The following is an 18,601-nucleotide window of genomic DNA, read 5'->3' as shown; positions in this document are numbered from 1 at the left end:
GGGTGTGATGGGGAATGTGTGATCAATAGTAATTAGTAACAGGAAGTGGCAATGTGAGGGAACAGATGATAGACCTGTTAGAATGAGAAAGATTTGAAAGTAACATAATTACAGAGGTGTAAACTGCGAAAGAGGAGAGTGCACCACAGTGTGATGTAGACTAATGTTATAGTCATGAATACGACATGAAAAGGCAAAGGTTAGAGGTAGTTGGATATTTAAGGTTATAAGAAGAATTCAACTGTGGAGGTGAGAGGGATTGCGGGGCAGAGACTTTGAGATGGTAAATGAAAGAGACTTGGGATGATATGATAAAGGTCTATGCTAATAATTTTGAACTAATTGTAAAGTATGTAATTTTAGTGCTGTAGGTCCTGTGATATTACCAGGATCAAAAGTCATACAACTTCTAGGCACACTTCAATTGTCATATGAAATAACTTTCTGTGATGTTGTTGGGGTCAATGGGCTTGAACTATTACTTCGGATACTCCTGGCATTTTGGTGAATTGACATGCTTGAATATGTGGACTCAATATTCGCCATGTTTATGTTGTAGTATCTTATCTGCCAATATCTAAATAAGGCCTTTAGGGCCAGATGTAGGTAGGTATAAATTTGCGACTTGCAATTTGTGAGTCATAGCGACTCGCAAATTGCAACTCGCAAAAGTGCATGCAGAAATGTGTCTCAGACACCTTCTGCGACTCGCTATGGGGTCGCAAAGACCCACCTCATGAATATTAAAGAGGTGGGTCGCAGTTTGCGACCCCATAGCGAGTCCATGCACTCACAGGGATGGTGGCCTGCTGGAGACAGCAGACCACCATGTCCGTGACTGCTTTTTTAATAAAGCAGTTTTTTTTTTTTTTTTTTGCAGCCCGTTTTCCTTAAAGGAAAACGAGCTGCAAAAAGAAAAACTTCCGAAACCATTTGGTTTCGGTTTTTTCAGAGTAGGCAGTGGTCCATAGGACTGCCTGCTCTGAAAAAAATACTTTTTAGGGCATTCACAAAGGGGAAGGGGTCCCATGGGAACCCCTTCCCTTTTGCGAATGAGTTACCACCCACTTCAAGTGGATGGTAACTGCGAGTTGGTTTGCGACCGCATTCGCGGTCACAAAGCAACTCAGCATGGCGATGCGGTCGCAAATAGGAAGGGGACACCCCTTTCTATTTGCGAGTCGCAGCCTCAAATTGCGAGTCGGTACCGACTCGCAATTTGCGGTTGTGCATCGCGTTTGGCCTTATGCACCTCTCAAACTGCGTTTTTCGCAGTTTGCGATGTGCAAAAGGCTACCTACATCTGGCCCCTAGTGTCTTAAATTCAGCTGGGCACTCCATTGAGGGCCTGGACCTGACTGGAGGTCACTGTATGATCTCAAGAGAAGGAATGAAGTGGTCATTCTATCTAATATCTATATGGGATACTAAAATGCTTGTCCGCACGGGTAGCACACTACACACTGTGGATGTGTGGTTGGAAGGGTGTTGTCCTTGTGAGACATGTTCCATGTCATCTAACATCAGCTAGTGTGGATGATTACCAGAGAGCAAACCTAAAGGGAAGGCATCACAGTAAATCATTCTCACAAAAAAGCGATAACCAAGAACAGACTTAAGGCCTAATTTAGATGTTGGCGATGGAAAATATTCCGTCACAAATGTGACTGATATCCCATCCACCGTATTACAATCCCATTACATCCTATGGGGACCTAACACGGCGGACAGGATATCAGTCACATTAGTGACAAAGTATTCCCTCCAGCAGCATCTAAATCAGGCCCTTAGTTGTGAGACTTGTCGAGGAAGGTTGTTTAAATGGTACAGATGAACCACTCACAGGTTTAAAATGCAGTAATGTTTCTGGCAAAAATGATATTTATTATGAAAATGCCTCAGTAGCTAAAAGTGTAATACAATTATTATAACATGTGGCATGTATTAGAAAAGTAACATTCTAGGCTAACAATGATCCATGGTTAGCTTGAATCATGATAGCACGATCTCCTCCTTCCCTACTAAGAGAATGTATTTTAACAAAACTAAAATAGGTTAGACATGTAATAAAAATATACAAATGTGGCCATCAGTAAAGCTGTTTTGTAGCGTTCGAATGTTCTACTTCAGCATGTTGCCTGGCACGTCATCAGTAGTCACATGGGGAAAGTGTACATCCGCACTGGTCAATAAACGTGTACTTGTATGGCGTGGTTTTGTCAGTGTCAGGACAGAAGAGTGTGATCTCTTCAAAATGGGACTCAAGTTCGTGACAGCAGCTGCACGTGAGAGTCGTTTGACCATGCTCTTGGGAGAACCTGAAGTGTAGAAGAGAAAGAAGACAACACAGCTAATGAGGCTTCAAATCCGAACATGTCTTGGACCATCAGAAAATGAGAACTTATATCAAATACAATCCAGTGAATTAAAGCATCAAAATAAACCAGGTCATTAATAGGCAAGTACATAGTGCTCGGTCAATGACAAAGGTCGGTTCTAAGCCCTAACCAGCCACGAAAGACTGGGCTGAGACCACCAAGTACAATTGCAGTTGCACATTTTTGAGAAAGGTTTTGATGAGGAACTGGGATATTCACACGGCAAAAGGAGCAGGCAATGTGCCTCTAGCAGCCGGGGCAGGGTGTCCCTCCTGCAGGCCTGCGCACAGTGAATCTGAGCAGTGGAGGACCCTATGAGGATCCATCCTCTATTTTCATAGTGAACGGGAGGGATGATCTCTGGCCCAGAAAGCCTTCTGCACAACACGTTTACCTCTGTAACAATGATAAATGCTGTGAACCAGTCCAAAAATCTTTAATACAACCATCCTCTCTAGCATTATGCAACATGAGCTAATGACTAGACCGCTCTTACGCAGCAACTGTACGTTTCTAACTCATGGTCTTTGCTACTAAATCAGACATCGTCCTTTCGAAACTCCTTGACTGCTTGGGTTGTTTTTCTGGTGCTGAACCTTTTTTTTGGATGTTCAGGGCAGTTCCGTGTAAGAATGTAAGCCAACCTGTAGCAATGTTTGTTTGGGGACAACGGTGACGATGTGTGAAAAAGGTGCTCTGCAGTAAAGTATTTATTTCCATAAAATATTGCTATGTCACCCCTGTCTCAGTTTTTAGGAACATACAGAGTTGTAGAAAACATTTTTACCTTCGTTTTTGCTCTTTTCTAAGTAGTAGTCAATGTTTCCTATTTTGTGTGTTTTTTCCAACTCCAGTTGGTGGTGGAAAGGGGGAGATATCAATAAGTGAATTCATAAAGCTATTCATCTCTGAAATGTGGGCAACATTAATTCAGAATGTGCGCATATCACTCAAGATGGTCCCTAAGAAACGAATCCGTTTCCAGGCCCCAAAAGCGAGTAAAGCACTGAATATAGTAATACTATACATAGGTAGTGCAATGCTCCCAGGATTGGTCACCTACATTAAGCCACAGAAAATCTCAGCTGTTAACAAACTGAAGTGAATTTGTCAAGTTGATCGTTCATCCTTTACATTACTGTATATATGAATGTTGATGAGGAAGCATGCAGTGAAGAGTGCTTTTATGCATGAGCTTCCAAATGTGGACAGAGGTGTCTAGGATTCAGAACATAACTCGCAGAAAGGAGGGTATCTGGGAAAACTTCTCTTTTATAGGGTAAGAGTTACCAAAGTGGCGCTATGGTCAGATGAGATCCTGGGGACCTAACAGATAAATGGCTCTGCGATGGCAATCAGAGGCCAACTGAAGTATATGGCAGTTCTGTTGTACCTCTCTTTGGTGCAGTGGAGGGAGTGGTAATAGAATGAAGTCGATTTCTGAGTATGGAACTACAATGGTGGCTGGGCCCAATAGGCTGTGGGACTACACAATCATAGGAATGGACTCCGGCTTCATGTAGAAACTCCTGAGTGAATTCGTCCACAATATCATAGTTGTGGTAATGCTGTAGATGGCTTTCAGTTCAGTAGTAACTCTTTGTAGAAAATGAACCCCCCTTCATCCTGCGCCCTTAGTATCATAACTTTACTGTTGAGGGTCCACTACAATCTCTACCTCTTCTTTGTAATGGTGGTCCTGTGAATTGTCTCTTGATGGTAGGGATCGTCAAAAGTCACAAATTACAACGTTACTTTAAATCATTTCATCATGGTGTGCCTCTAGATTCAGTGCTTGTTTTTGATGAGTGCTTGAGCAGCAATCTAGATGTATCCCTCTTTTGAGGATGGGGCTGGTTGTGTTTATGTTTGTCACTGAAAGCCCAAAGAGGCAGTCTCTTTACTTGTTCTGCATCTCAAGATTCCTTCTGCTTTACAGTCAAGGACAAAGTGAGAGACCTGACTGTGGTGGTGAGACGTCTATGCTCAAGGGATGTCTTATCATTTAGGTATCTCTCCAGATTCCCCAGGTCTGTGAACTATGGAATAAGTCCCTCATAAGTTATCAACATCGTACAGGCTCAAAGACCTTGGGCCAGATGTAGAAAAGAAACATTTTGCGACTTGCAAATAGCGAGTCATAGCGACTCGCTATTTGCAACTCGCAAAATGTTATGCAGTACGGTGTCTCAGACACCGACTGCGACTCGCTATGGGGTCGCAATAACCCACCTCATGAATATTCATGAGGTGGGTCGCAAATTGCGGCCCCATAGCGAGTCAAGGCACTCGCAAACATGGAGGCCTGCTGTAGTCAGCAGACCTCCGTGTTCGTGACTGCTTTAAATAAAGCAGTTTTTTTTTTTGTAAGTGTAGCCCGTTTTCCTTAAAGGAAAACGAGCTGCACTTAAAAAAAAAAACGAAACCTTTAGTTTCGGTTTTTTTTCAGGGCAGGCAGTGGTCCCTTGGACCACTACCTGCCCTGAAAAAAATGTTTGGGGTCCATTCACAAACTGGAAGGGGTCCCATGGGGACGCCTTCCAATTTGCGAGTGGGTTACCATCCACTTGAAGTGGATGGTAACTGCGATACCATTTGCGACCGCGTATGCGGTCGCAAATGGTATTGCATACCACTCAGACTCGCAAATAGGAAGGGAACACCCCTTCCTATTTGCGAGTCGGAAATGCATTTTGCGAGTCGGTCCCGACTCGCAAAATGCATTTCTGCATAGGAAACTCACATTTGCGACTCGCAAACGGCAATTTTTGCCGTTTGCGAGTCGCAAATCGTTTCCTACATCTGGCCCCTTGTACCTTATTTACAAGTGTTCAAATCATGGTCAGGGTTCTAGGCAGCATTTCCTTTTTTCACTGTCTTGTTAGAAAGGTTTTGTGATACATAGATTTTAGCATATTTCAGATAGAGCTTTCCTTTGCATTTTGCCACTGTGTATTTACCTCCCCTGCTGGATCCTAAAAAAAGCAAGCAATTTCGTAGAGGTACGTGTGTGGATACTGTGTGCACACTGAAATTTGAAAGGCGAGTTGAGCATTTAACCTGTAAGTTTCGGGAGGAAAATCTTCAGGAATACTTTCTAAAGCTGACTGAGACCCAGAGAAGCAGAGGTTGTTTCTCTTGCTCCAATCCTGCAGTTCCTTGATTTTTGCTTGCCTGTGCCAGTGGTCTTGCTCCTAGTCCACTGGCCTAGCAATGGTGTTTGCAATCGTTTCCAGTCTATCCTCTGTTGCTGTTAGACGGGAGCTAAGCATTATGATGTCCAATTGTAATGATGAGAGCTGTAAAGATGTTTTAGTTGGGGTTTCTTCAATGGTGGTTATTGTATTGATGCTTTAAGCACCGTTGGTACTTTCAGAATCGAATTGAGAGTGGAGTCTTTTGCCGTGGTATCTAGCGTTGTTGTTTTTAAGTTTTCCCCGTTAATACTTTGCCAAGAAGTAACAGTCGATCTTTGACAAGAGGGCAGACTGTCCGTCCAAGAGTGTTTCAGTTGCAGATCTAAGATGATCTATGTCAAATGATACTCTATCGTGACCTTGTGGAATTATACTGCGCTAAAAATAAGGGGAGGTGAGACATTCAGATAGTCTGAGGGGCCAGGCTAGAAAGTAGCACTTCTTCTAACTGTATGAAGCAATGGTGCCTTATACCGTGTGAAGATGTTCTATTCTCCAGCCCGGTGGACTGGTTGGGGCATTGTAAAGCGGTGCGAGTCAGATCGTACACAAACTTCCCTGGGCAGTTTTATCATCTGAGCCACTGTGAATGTGATGTTTGCATTGATAGGATATTTTCCTTATATGCCCACTTGTATGGCTAATGGTCTGTCTCATGACCACTGCACATATTGTGTGCCACTGATAAAGTTAGATCACCTTTAATATACGTTTTCATCATTGCAGGCATGTAAGTTTGTTTGCCTGTAACCCTTAGTTGAGGTGTGTGTCCCTGTGCCTTCCTTATTAGTAGAATAGCCAGATGAGCCAAATGCAAAATCCACTGCAGATTTTGTAACTGCATAGCTTGGCTCTTCTTTAATCACAGGCACCTGTTTTGCTATGTGCACAGGCCCAAAGAAGACAAGCAGGTGTAAGAAATTGGGGTGTTGGTTGACTAGGGCATGAGCCCTGGTCAAGCAGCAACACAATAATTGTTAGGGTGAAGCCATCCTGTGCAAAACCCTCTGGTACTAGGCACAAAGCAGTCAAACTTGAGTTAGAGGCAAAGTGTAAAGCATTTGAGCAACACTTCAAACAGTAACAAAGTGAAAAAAAAAAACACATAAAAAGATCACACACCAACTTAGGAAAATAGAGTTAAACTTAAAAAATAACACAAGACCAAAACAACAAAAATCAAATCAGTAGAGCCAGAGATGTGCAACTTTCAAGATTTCAGTGAGAACCGGACCAAAAAGCACAAAGTGCTAACTGTGGATATCTGGCGGCTCAAGACTGTAAAAAAGTCACAAGTTGAGAACAACCACAATGGAGCGTGGGCTGGCTACAGAGACCCAGTTAGGCCCATTGAACAAAGTACCTTAAATCCTGATATATGGAGCATTGCAAGTGTCAGTGTCCAAGATGCACTGTACAACCAAATTGATGTGTTGGTTCTGAGATGTGGTGAGACTGCGCTGTGAGGGTCTGCATCGTCATAGAGGATCCCACTGCTGAGACCTTGTGATGTGAAGTTCGGCATCAATCATGTGTTGGGCAGCCAGGCTATGCGCTTGTTCTGCTAGGAGGCTGCATTGAGGAGTTCGGCATCATTGTTGAGACTGCTATGGATGTGAGGGCCTGAGCTGAGGATGCATTGCACAGCGGTGGTTCCTAGGAGGCAGCAGGCTGCGATGCAATGCAAGTTTTTGTGAGACAGCAGACCCACCTAGTGGCAGAGATGCTTTGGTTCTGCCCAGGGCAGTGCCACGCAGGAGAGTAGATGTAGCAGTTCCCATGGATCCACAGAGGCTGGCAGAGCACCTTAGGCCCACTTTCAAGGGTCCAGGACTGTGGTTGCAGCACATGGCAGGATAGACTCACAGATGGCAGAATCCAGGTGTTAGGATTTAGATTGTTCGAGCCTTCTGTCCCTGGGGCTAAAGTCAGAAGGCCAGCCAACTAGCCCTTGGAGTGACTCACAGATCCTGAGTTCAACAGGTGCTAGTCTAGTCATTCTCATCCAGTCAAGAGGACTGGAGGCAGCAGGTCAGTACAGCAGGGCAGCAGTCTAGCAGAGTGGCAATCCTTTCAGCAGCCCAGCAGTCCTTCTTCCTGGCAGAGTATCCACAGATCCAAAAGTGTACTGAAGAGCTAGTGTCCAAGGTTCAATATTTGTACCCAGTTCTGCCTTCTAGAGGGATGCTCATAAGGCACACAGGTGCCCTGCCTTCCTTGCTCTGGCTCCAGAATAACTACAGGGGGTATGCAGCCCTTTGTGTGGAGGCAGGCTACAACTTATTTCTTTGTAATTGGGGCTGTGCCCAGCTCCTCCCTCCTATCCTGCCAGTGATGACCCATCCAGGCACACCTAAGTTCCCTATTGTGTATGGGTGTGCCTAACTGTCAACTGCACCCAGTCATGTGACCCAGACACAGGCTGCAGGCACCAAAGACTAAGGGAGGAAAATGTCAACTTTCTAAAAGTGGTATTTTCAAGATTGTAATTTGAAATCTGACTTCACCAAAAGTTAGGATTCTTCATCACAATTCCAAGGACACCAAACATGAAAGAGTTTTCGGTTCCCATTTGGGAAGTCACAGCTTCTTAAATGTAATGAGGTAATGAGGTAATGTTAGAAATTAGATCTCTAGTTGGCAGAGGCATGCTCTCTGTCCATGTAAGGGCTAAAATCCCTGTCAGGCAAGTCAGATACACACCCTGAAGAAATCTGTGCTCATCCTCTGGTAACTTGGCACAGAGCAGTCAGGCTTAACTTATGAGGTAATGTGTAAAGTATTTGCACAACACTTGATTATACTAACACAGTGAAATACACCATAAAAATACCCCACACTAGTTTATAAAAAATATAGAGTATTTTTCTCAGCAAAAAGAGACCAAAACAACAAAAATCCAATAAACAGAGCTAGAGATATACAGGTTTAAAGTTAGCATGTTTTATCATGAAGTAGGGAAGATCATAACAGGAAGAATCATCTCTCTCTTTTTAAAGTGATGTAGGCTGGAATCACACTGTTATTGGAGCCCTTGCACTTCTATTATGATGTCTACGGTCGTTCTAGGCCTCAATAGGGAAATTACATTTCAGAAATGCTTCCAAAGTCTGTGGTGAGCAATCTATGGCCAGGCCCTCTAGGCTGGTGAACCCAGGCTTCAGTAGGTTATGTAGACCAGCTCCTGCAGCCTTGTGAGTGTAAGTGTTTCACAGTACCTCCTGGGTAGAAGAGTAGAATGTGTGCAGTGGTCTCTCCTCACCGGGAATCGCGCAGAGTTGGTTCTCCTCCTTTCAGCATCCCAGGCATTACTGAGTTGCCCGACCTGCAGGCGACACAGCACGCTCCATCAGTGGAAAGACCCTGCTGCACACGAGGATCATATGGCAAGGGCAGATGTGACTGCCCGATCAAAACACCACAAAGCCAGATGTACTTGATGAAACCAAAGCAGCTGTACACATGCTGATCACACAGCATGGGCAGTCGCAATGGCCTAATCAGCGCACCACAAAGGCAGATGCGCTTGATGAAATAGAAGCAGCCATGCACACGCTAATCATATGGCAAGGGCAGTCACCATAGCCTGACTGTTGCAAAATAAGTCTTTTATGGCCCTGAGACTTCATGGAACAGGGGGCAAGCCAAAAAAGCCCTTGAAAAATCTTGGTTCTAGTTTGTAGAGATAGGCTTAGTCCTTCTCACTTCAGGCAAGAAGCATCAAGTAGGAGGTCAACACAGCAAAGCAAGTAGCAAAGGGGTATTCCTTCTACAACACAGCACACAGCAAGCAGTAGGCCAACACAGCAATGCAGTTGTAGAGTGGCAGTCCCTCCTGGCAGCACAGCAGTCCTTCTTCCTGGTTGAATGTCCTTTGTTCCTGTAAAGTTCTGATTTTGGTGGGTTTTGGGGTACGGTACTTATACCCAAATGTGCGGTTAAAGTGGGAGAAACTTCAAAGAGGTCTTTGAAGATCAGGAGGAACCACTCTATCCTTCCCTGGCTCCCAGCACTCTGCAGTTTTCGTGTGAGCCATACGCAGGTGTAAGTGTCAGTTCATCCCACCCATCTAACCCAGGAAGACTCATCAACCTGGTGATGGCCCATCAGAATGCAAATGTCACACCCATTCTTCTTTTGTGTGTGGCTGTCTAGAGTGAATGCACAGAGCCCAGGTGTCACCTAACCCAGACATGTATTCAGAGACAGGTAGAGGCACAGAATAGTTACTGTAAGAAAATGCCAACTTTCTAAAAGTGGCATTTTCAAACTTACAATTTAAACTCTGACTTTACCATGAGTTTAAATTGTGAGCCCAGGGACACCAGACTCCATATTACTAGATCTTCACAATTGAAGGTTACACTTAAAGGATTCTTCAAGGTAACCTCTAGAGGAGAGACAGGCCTTGCAGTGGTGAAAAATACGTTTAGCAGTGTTTCACTACCTGTACATGTTAAACTTGAGAGTACAGGTCTAAGATTTAAATACACTGCACCCTGCCCTTGAGGCTAACCAGGGCCTACCTTCAGGTGACATATGAAAAAAGGAAGGTTTATGCAAGGCAAGAGGGTTGCGCTTGCCAGGTCAAAGTGGCATTTTTAAACTGCACACACAGGCCCTGCTTTGGCAGGCCTGAGTCATGTTTGAAAGGCTACTGTGGTGGGTGGAACACTCAGTGCTGCAGGGACAATAGAAGCGCTTCGTTGACAGGCCCTAGGCACATATACTTTACTAGGGGCTTACAAGTAAATTAAATAAGCCAATTGTAGATAAGCCAATGTTTCCATGTTTAGAGTACAGAGCACCTGCACTTTAGCACTGGTCAATAGTGGTAAAGTGCCCAGAATCCCAAAAGCCAGCAAAAATAAAGTTTGAAAAATAGGAGGGCAGAAGGCAAAAAGTTTGGGAAAACCACACCAAGGATGCCAGGTCTAGCAGGTAACCCCAATGTTATCCTATAGTAAAGGCAGGCCTTGCTGTAATGAACAATTTCAGTTTTTAACTATCAGGGCATGTAAAACTTAAAAGTACATTTCCACATTTTTAATACAAAGCACCCTGCCCTCCGGGCTGTCCAGGGCCTACACTAATGGTGACTTGTATGTACTTAAACTAAAGGTTTGGGCCTGGCAAAAGTTTTTTTGCCCAGCCAAAATAGCAGTTTAACACTGCACACACAGACAGCAATAGCAGGCCTGAGACACGTTTAAAGTGCTACTTAGGTGGGTGGCACAATCAGTGCTGCACGCCCACTAGTAGCATTTAACTTACAGGGCCTGGGCACAGGTAGTGCTACTTTACTAGGGACTTTCAAATAAAATAAGGATGCCAATTGGGAGAAAGCCAATTGTACCATGTTTTAAGGAGAGAGCATAAGCAGTTTTGCACTGGTTGGCAGTAGTAAAGTGCACAGAATCCTAAAGCCATCAAAAACAGGTCTAACACGAGACTTCTAATATCATGGATTGTCTCCAGTCCTCTCCCTATATTGAATACTCTAATTCCATTAGGCCCTCAAATGTCCTACAGTGTAGGCCCAAGGAGCTGCAATCATCCACTGCCGTGGTACACAGCACACTCCCTTTTTTCCAACCTCTTGTCTTTCGTGACAGAGGCATAACAAAGGCCCCCGCAGCCCCTCCGGTGCAGGGGGGCCCCCAAGCTCCAGGGTGCCTCCTCAGCACAGTACACTGTGTACAGGCGGCAGGCCCCTGACTGGGTCCAGGAGAAAGAAGGCCTCCTATAGGTACTTTGCAGGGGGCACCTTTAAGTTTTCTTACACCATTGGTCTAAGGAAAGGCTTATTTTCATTGTGGCTGCAGTCCAATGTGTGGAGCCTAACTGTTTCACTGTGTGACAGCCGGGCTGGCAAAGGTGGTGGCTAGGGCCATCATAATTGGTCACTAGTATTGGTTGTTCTTGTTCTCAGTGGCAACGGGCCAGATCACCATGCAGCCCTTTGCATGTCTGCCTTAAATCTAGAGCCACGACTACCAAATTACTTTGTTGAAGGTAAGTTTAGGCCATGGAAGGCAGGCTCACTGAGAAACTTGCTCAAAATATTTCTCGGGCGCCAGGCTCAGCCTCCTTTAAAACCACTTTGATAATGAAGGAGTGGTCATATGCCAGAGGGGCCACTCATTGCTTACAATGTAAATATCTTGGTGGTTTAATATACCCAGTGCAATGCCTCAGGCACAATAAATGGCCAATCTGCCCCGTGGAGGTGTGGAAACAATGGCCAAATCACCCATGTGAAAGCAACCATATACCTGGGGACACCCCCACCTATACAATGTAAATCTAGTGATGTTCCTCTCCCCGACCCCTGACCCTTAAGTACAGATCCCTTCCACCCCCCAAAAAAAGACACCTGATCTGCTCAATGGGGGTGCAGAAAACGTAGTCAAATCATTCTGCCCTGGGGGAGTGACCATAAACTAGGGAGTTGCAGCCCCCTCCACTGATATATACCTATGGTCTATACACAACTAATCAAAGACACTGGAGGTGGAACAAAGACTGGACTAAGGAAGAAGGCCATCAAATCAGAAGCAGGAGATTTCAATAGATAAAAACTACCCAATGATGAGCAGGGGGCAGACCCAAAGCCCACTCTAAGTGTATTGTAAAATATTAGTTACAAACCTATAGCAGCCAGAGAGCAAAATCTGTGTTCCAGAAATATATTTATCAGCTGCTTTTGGTTGCATGGTACAATTTACAGCTAAAGTCTTTTGTTTCATGCCTTGAGTTAAGGCATTCAATCATGTTCATTACGCAAATGCCTTCACCTCGGACCCCCCAGCTCCCTAGTGAAATAGCCTACAACAGATCAAATACTCTGGGGTAAGATTATCATCAATTGCTATCACACCTCTACCGAGAGGAACACAATTCATTGGTGCTTCAAGCATAATACTGGCTGCAGATAGTCAGATGTACCGCTTTTAAGGAACTTTGCATCATCCAACAAGTAATCCAAGGAAAAGGCCGTTTGTACTTACAAGTAAAATCCCAACAGTGCTCCTAGAACAGGGCACTACGCCGAACCTTGGTCTTCGGTTCATTATTTCTTCCAAAAGAAAACGAAAATGAATAGAACAGCATTCTGAGTACAGACCATAAATCTTTGGGAATCATTGCAAGACAAGGTAAGAAGTATGAAAGATTATCTAAAGTTCAAGAAGGAAGTAAAAACCTAGCTCTTTGCGAGATAAAAACTGAGAAAACCTGGGACCTCTGAGAACAAGCAGACAACATCCAAGACCTGAAAAGGAGACTCTACCCAAGAATGCACAACGCTCACAAAAACACCACAACTATACTAAACTGTACACAGTGCAGCCTTGATGACAATAATGCATAATATTCATATTCACCACAATCAGACATGATCATGGCCAGTTGTAATCAGCACACACTGGATGACAGGAACACTCAAATGTCACTTAAGTCACCACAACTTGACTCGGTCAGCTATGATCAGTACAGGCTCGAAGGCAGTGTACCTCTCAACCATCCTGATAAAGCTATTCCGGACCAGCTGGAGAGAGGTAGAACAGCCCAGGATTACCATAAGACAAATTTACACTGTCAGAGACCCATAATCAATCCATTTAAAACAAGCTACTCTTTATCAAAGAGCCCAGGCATTTAATAGATGTGTAAATGTGCCATATGTAGATGTCAGCTTTGATCAGTACTCATACAAGGGATGACTGTCCTCTGTTTTGTCTGTCTTCCCTTTGAACTTTCATTTTCCTATCCTATCTGATTTATAATTTGGTGGCCCAGTTGCTGTTGACAGCACACTATATGGTTTGAAAATTCTGTAGTAATCACCATTCACTCAATATGGAAGACATGCAGAGTAAATTATTACAGCCAGCGCATGTACCCTGAGCGCCCCCATCTCTCAGTTATTCTTCCTTCATCACACCACTATCGCTACTCAAAACTCAATAAGGGCACCATTTTAGTTACACACACACATCACAAAAAAGGCTTAGCATACTGACTCACAATTACTATCCCCTTCTAACTTGGCAATCCCTCTTAGGATAGCAATATAGCATTCTGATAATACGCTTCCATTCGCCAAAATGGAGTATGAAGCGCTATATAAATCCACTTACACTACAATGCAATGCAGACTATAGGGGAAAAATGTCCTATGATTTATTCACTCCTAACTACTGCAGGTTTTGATAAGTGGTCTTTCTGAAATCAGGCAAAGTCGAGAAACTTCAAATTGCATGAAGGCAGGAGTCTGCCAGGCTCACCCCACTGGCCTTTCTTAATTTTCTTCATTAAAAAAAGGGTCGGAAAGTGCTTCAAAAATGGAAGGGAATCATTTTTACGAAGTCTATATTGTTTAAGCATCTTAAGGTACACATATATGCAGCAGGGTGTTTTTGAGAGCACAGGTTTGACAGAACAAGATGACAAATATGTTTGACTGAACTTGTTGACAACGTATTAGGAGGTGAAGGTAACCTGTTAGGAGTTGAAAATGAAGAAAGATAGTTAAAATCTATTGAACGTTATAGTCACGGCATGGCCAAGTTAAGGTAGAGTGGGAGCAACACCTCACTGGTATTGCAAAAGCAGTCAGTAACTAGTTGGGGTTTCTTCAGGCTACTTTAGAACAGTGTGAGTGAGGAAACTATGCATACCACTGTTTTGAAGGAGTTAAATTTATTTGGGACATTGCCCAAGAATATGCACACAGAGGGTGTTGTTTTTATATACACTTAAAAGTTGGAAATCAAGTGAGGTCTTTGCTTTTAAGTTCTTTTTGAAGTCAAGTAAATGGGGTGTTCATGCGTAACGTGGTGTCATGTAAAAGCTTTGTTGGTGGTAAAGGGATACATAGAGGTACTTCGAGCCTCAAGAATTAACTAGCTCACTGATTTATTATGCCATCCACAGCTCATTGCAGGAAATGATTTCCTACAGCAAGATATCCTGCTAAGAAAGCGTGGGGTCTTTGGTTGAAGACAGGAGGTCTAAGTGCGGGTATAGCTTTGCACCAAGGGAATAGCCACCAAAGATAATTCTCACAGTAATACTCAGGACTACCTTCATCGTTTAGTGGCAGTGAAAACCCCTCACAATTAAAAGTATTAACTTTTATAAAGTGGGTCTTCTACCTGCACAGACATGCAGTGCATGGCTACAAGTGTAGGGGGATAACCCCTTCCTGCTCATGCCCCAGGGCAGGGGCAAAACACTTTTTTTAAAACTTTGCCAGCTTTTTTAGGGTCGAGCAGAAAGTGCTCTGCCCATGGTGTAATCTCTCTTTGGGCTTTTAACCATGCCCGTCACGCCCTTCGGTTTGGTTGGTTTGTGGGCTTGCCTTTTCAAATTGGCTTGATTTAATTAGTGAAAGGCATGCATACATTATGCCTTTTCTGGTGTTTAGCCCGCCTCGCGCCCACCTGCCAACTACTGAAAACATACGAAGCTCCATGTTTTCTGTTTTGGTTTCTGGACTACTTTTTTCTCTTTATTTCGTAGGCAGCATGATCTTGGGGGGCAGTAGTCGAGCGCTTTGCATGATATCGACCCTACTACATGGATATTTGCACTTTTACCGGTTACATGGAAAATTGCACTTTTGCCAATAAGTTTCACTGCAAGCAAACTTCTGTTTCCTCTTGTGTCTGCTTTGCGCTCATGCCGGCCGTCGTCTCGCTTACGTGAAACTGTTTCACTTTTCATTTTCAGTTTATGTGCAACTGGTTAGGTGTTAACAACGCTAATAGCTTTAACTCGAGCAAACACCAGACCCATTACATTGCAAATGCTTGTTTCACTTTGTGATGCTGGAGGATAGTAACGCACAATGTTGGTAGGGTGAGAATCACAATGTTGGCAACTTTGCCACACTTCACTCCTTTGAGTACAGGCATTTAGAGTTCAGATTAAAGGCCCGTCTATGGGCATTTGATTAGTGAAAGTGGAACTCTCTTCGGTGAATCTCGCATGTGTCCTCACGACATCAATGAAGAAGAAACTCTGTCTTTTGTTTTAGGTAAATAAAGCATGCTGTTAGCTACTTACTTGTAATTAGAGAAGCAGGCTCCTTCACAAGAACGGACTTCAATTGGATGTTCAGTAACACAGCCATCATTGGTGATGTTCATCATTTCCTTTGTCATTCGGCAGCCTTGTGACATCGATAAACCTTCAAAACAACACATATTATTCTTGAGATAGTTCTATTTACATTTACTTCAATGTTTTGTTGAAGTTTACATTATAGTCGCTTGTGGTTGGGTTTTGCGGTTGTCCTAATTATACGCCATATATGGCACATTCTCATTTTCAGTCGTGCATGCGATGTATGTATTTTCAAATAGGGTGCACCATACAGTGTGAAAGGAGGGGTTCCATATTTCTAAAGTATGTAAGGTGTGGTACATGAATGAAGAATAGTTAAAGTTTTAAGGAGGGTCCCCAAGAAGTCCCATATTACAAAACCTGGATAAACAAACACTAAGGCCCATATTTATACTTTTTGACGCAAATCAGCGCTAGCGCAGATTTGCGTCAAAAAGTTTACCGCCGGCTAACACCATTTCAACGCATCAGCCAGGCTTCTTATTTATGGAATGACGTTAGCCGGCGCTGCAGCCTGGTTAGCGTCAAAATAAATGACTAACCAGGCAGCGGAGGCGTTGGGAAGAATGGGGGTTGCGCGCCAAAGAATGGTGCAAGTAAGGTTAGAGTCAAAAATATTGACTCAAACCTGACTAGCGTAATTTTTTTACTCACAACCCCCATGGAAATGACTCCTGTCTTAGCAAGGACAGGAGTCATACCCCCCTGCCCAATGGCCATGCCCAGGGGACTTGTGTCCCCTGGCATGGCCATTGGCACAATGTAATGTAGGGGGGCCAACTTTCCAAAATCATTAAAAAAAACTTACCTCTACTTACAGTAGATGGGTCCCCCCATCCATGGGTGTCCTCCAGGGGTGGGCGAGGGTGTCAGGGGGTGTCCATGGGGGCAGGGAAGGGCATCTGTGGACTGCTTCGATGGTCGGAGACCACGGAAATGAGCCCACAGGTCCTTTAACACCTGCCCCAACCCAGGCGTTAACACCTGCCCCAACCCAGGCGTTAAAAAATGACTCTAAACTGGTTTAGAGTCCTTTTTTAAGGCCCTCTCCCTCCTCTGCGTCATTTTTGCATGGGAGTATAAACAAGGCACAAAGGCCTTAGAGTCATTTTTTGCCCTGGAACGCCTACCTTGCATCTCATTAACGCAAGGTAGGTTTCCACGGTAAAAAAAAAAGACTCAAACTCCATAAATTTGGCGTTAGACAGGTCTAGCGCTAAAGTATAAATATGGAGTTAAGTTTGCGCCAGATTTGCGTAAAAAAAAATGACGCAAATCGGCGCAAAACAGAGTATAAATATGCCCCTAAATGTATTTATTCTCTCCATAATAACCATTCCTTTTCAGATGCACCTCAGTGGTAGAGGCAGGTTTTCTGCTGGGGATGGTGGGGGCAACTGTTCCTCAATAAATGCCATGGTTGGTTGAAGCTGTTGAACATTCATAACAAAGGAATGACATAAACCTCAGTCTTTGAAGAGTGACAGAGGTGTGGTGTAAATACCAAGTATAATTTGCGAAAACTGGGTGAATGAAGTAAGATTTATTTGTCCTAGACAGTTTTATGTCCCAGAGACAATATTGTTAAAATAGGGTCAATGCTGAAAATGAAATTAAATGACCTTAAAATATCTCATGGGGTTAAGGCACTTGCTGCAAAGACCTTTGGTTACCCTGCTTTTCTCCAGTGTATAGAAGCGGTAGATAACTCTTTAGCAGTTGCTGGAAAGATCTCCTGTGAAGCCTGACTACAGGTTTGACTGATCATAAAACGGCATTCAACAAATTGGTATTTAATGTAGGCAGCGAAGTGTGTTACTGTTTATGTTAAAGAGGTTCCTTCTTACCCCTCGTCCACCAGTTACAATCATTGAGCTGCATGCCAACTGCAAGGCATACGTTCCAAACCTTACTACTTTTTTTTCTGAATCGTTTATGATTTAATTCTAAAGCTGCTAAAACAGTTAAATTTGGATATCAACGCAATAATAGGTGCTTTATAAGTGGTCATTTGTATTTACTCCTACATATAGATACAAACGGTGTTCTTACAATGCGTGCATATCTCTTGCATATAGTGCTACGCAGAGCCAAGAACTTGCATGCAAATGCCAAATCATAGGTGTACTATCTTAATCAGCGAAGTGCGAAGTGACACGCTGAGTGCCTTTTTCCTCAATGACACTAGCATCAAGGAAGTATGATCCAGCTAACTCTCATCCACAATAAGACTTGAGAAAAATAAGTTCTGATGGGCATTTCAGTGAGGCATTTAAGTTGGGCCCTTTGGTAACTGAAAATAAAAGTCCTCCCTCATCCCCTTCAGGTTGTTTCTCTGGAGCAGACCACGTTCTGGCTCCTCTGAATGTGTCTCGGAGTTAACAAACTGGAAGAAGACACAGCCAGCACATTCCAAGGGGGCTGGCATGTGTCCAGGTAAATAATTTCTGCTGATCTGGGATCCAGTGAGATCATCCTCTTTCCAGCACTGAAAGGATTCCAATAATGCATTCAAGCCAATTTTGCCCCTAAAATGTCTAAGAATCCTTGAGAGGCACTTACGAAAGAGGTAAGTTGTTTTGTACATGAAGCCTGCTTTACACTTACCAGGGCTATTAAAGGTTCATCCACCCCAACGAAACCCTCATAACTGTAGAAAAACTACACTGTCAGCACAATTTCAATAAGAATTGACCAAAAACCTCAAAGGCACTAAAGTTATATACAAACGTAGTTATGTAACTCTCCACGGCCTTGAAAGTTTTATTGTGTATTCTTTCATTTTTTACATTAAACTGTGTTCCATTTTTTCATTTTGATCCCTCCGTTTGGTTGTGAATAATACTTCATGACTCGAAAAATACTTGAATGGGTATTGTGGAATCAATACACAGA

At 43.6% G+C, this 18,601-nt stretch overlaps 1 protein-coding gene across 1 annotated transcript in view; it reads right to left on the bottom strand.

Annotated features, from left to right (window-relative positions):
• Positions 1–1,861: 1,861 nt before the first annotated feature.
• Positions 1,862–18,601, bottom strand: part of LOC138284404 (mucin-5B-like) — a 528,306-nt gene continuing 511,566 nt past the window's right edge. The window contains exons 42-43 of the mRNA XM_069223140.1: positions 15,647–15,770; positions 1,862–2,318 (exon numbers count right to left, since the gene is read on the bottom strand). Coding sequence (XP_069079241.1) covers positions 2,150–2,318; positions 15,647–15,770 — 293 coding nt within the window. The 3' untranslated portion in view covers positions 1,862–2,149. The remainder of the gene's footprint in view (positions 2,319–15,646; positions 15,771–18,601) is intronic.

This window comes from Pleurodeles waltl, chromosome 3_1 (genome assembly GCF_031143425.1).
Source record: "Pleurodeles waltl isolate 20211129_DDA chromosome 3_1, aPleWal1.hap1.20221129, whole genome shotgun sequence".
NCBI classification, from domain to species: Eukaryota; Metazoa; Chordata; class Amphibia; order Caudata; family Salamandridae; genus Pleurodeles; species Pleurodeles waltl.
The sequence above is the reverse complement of the archived record's forward strand: the minus strand, read 5'-3'. Positions and strand labels throughout refer to the sequence as shown.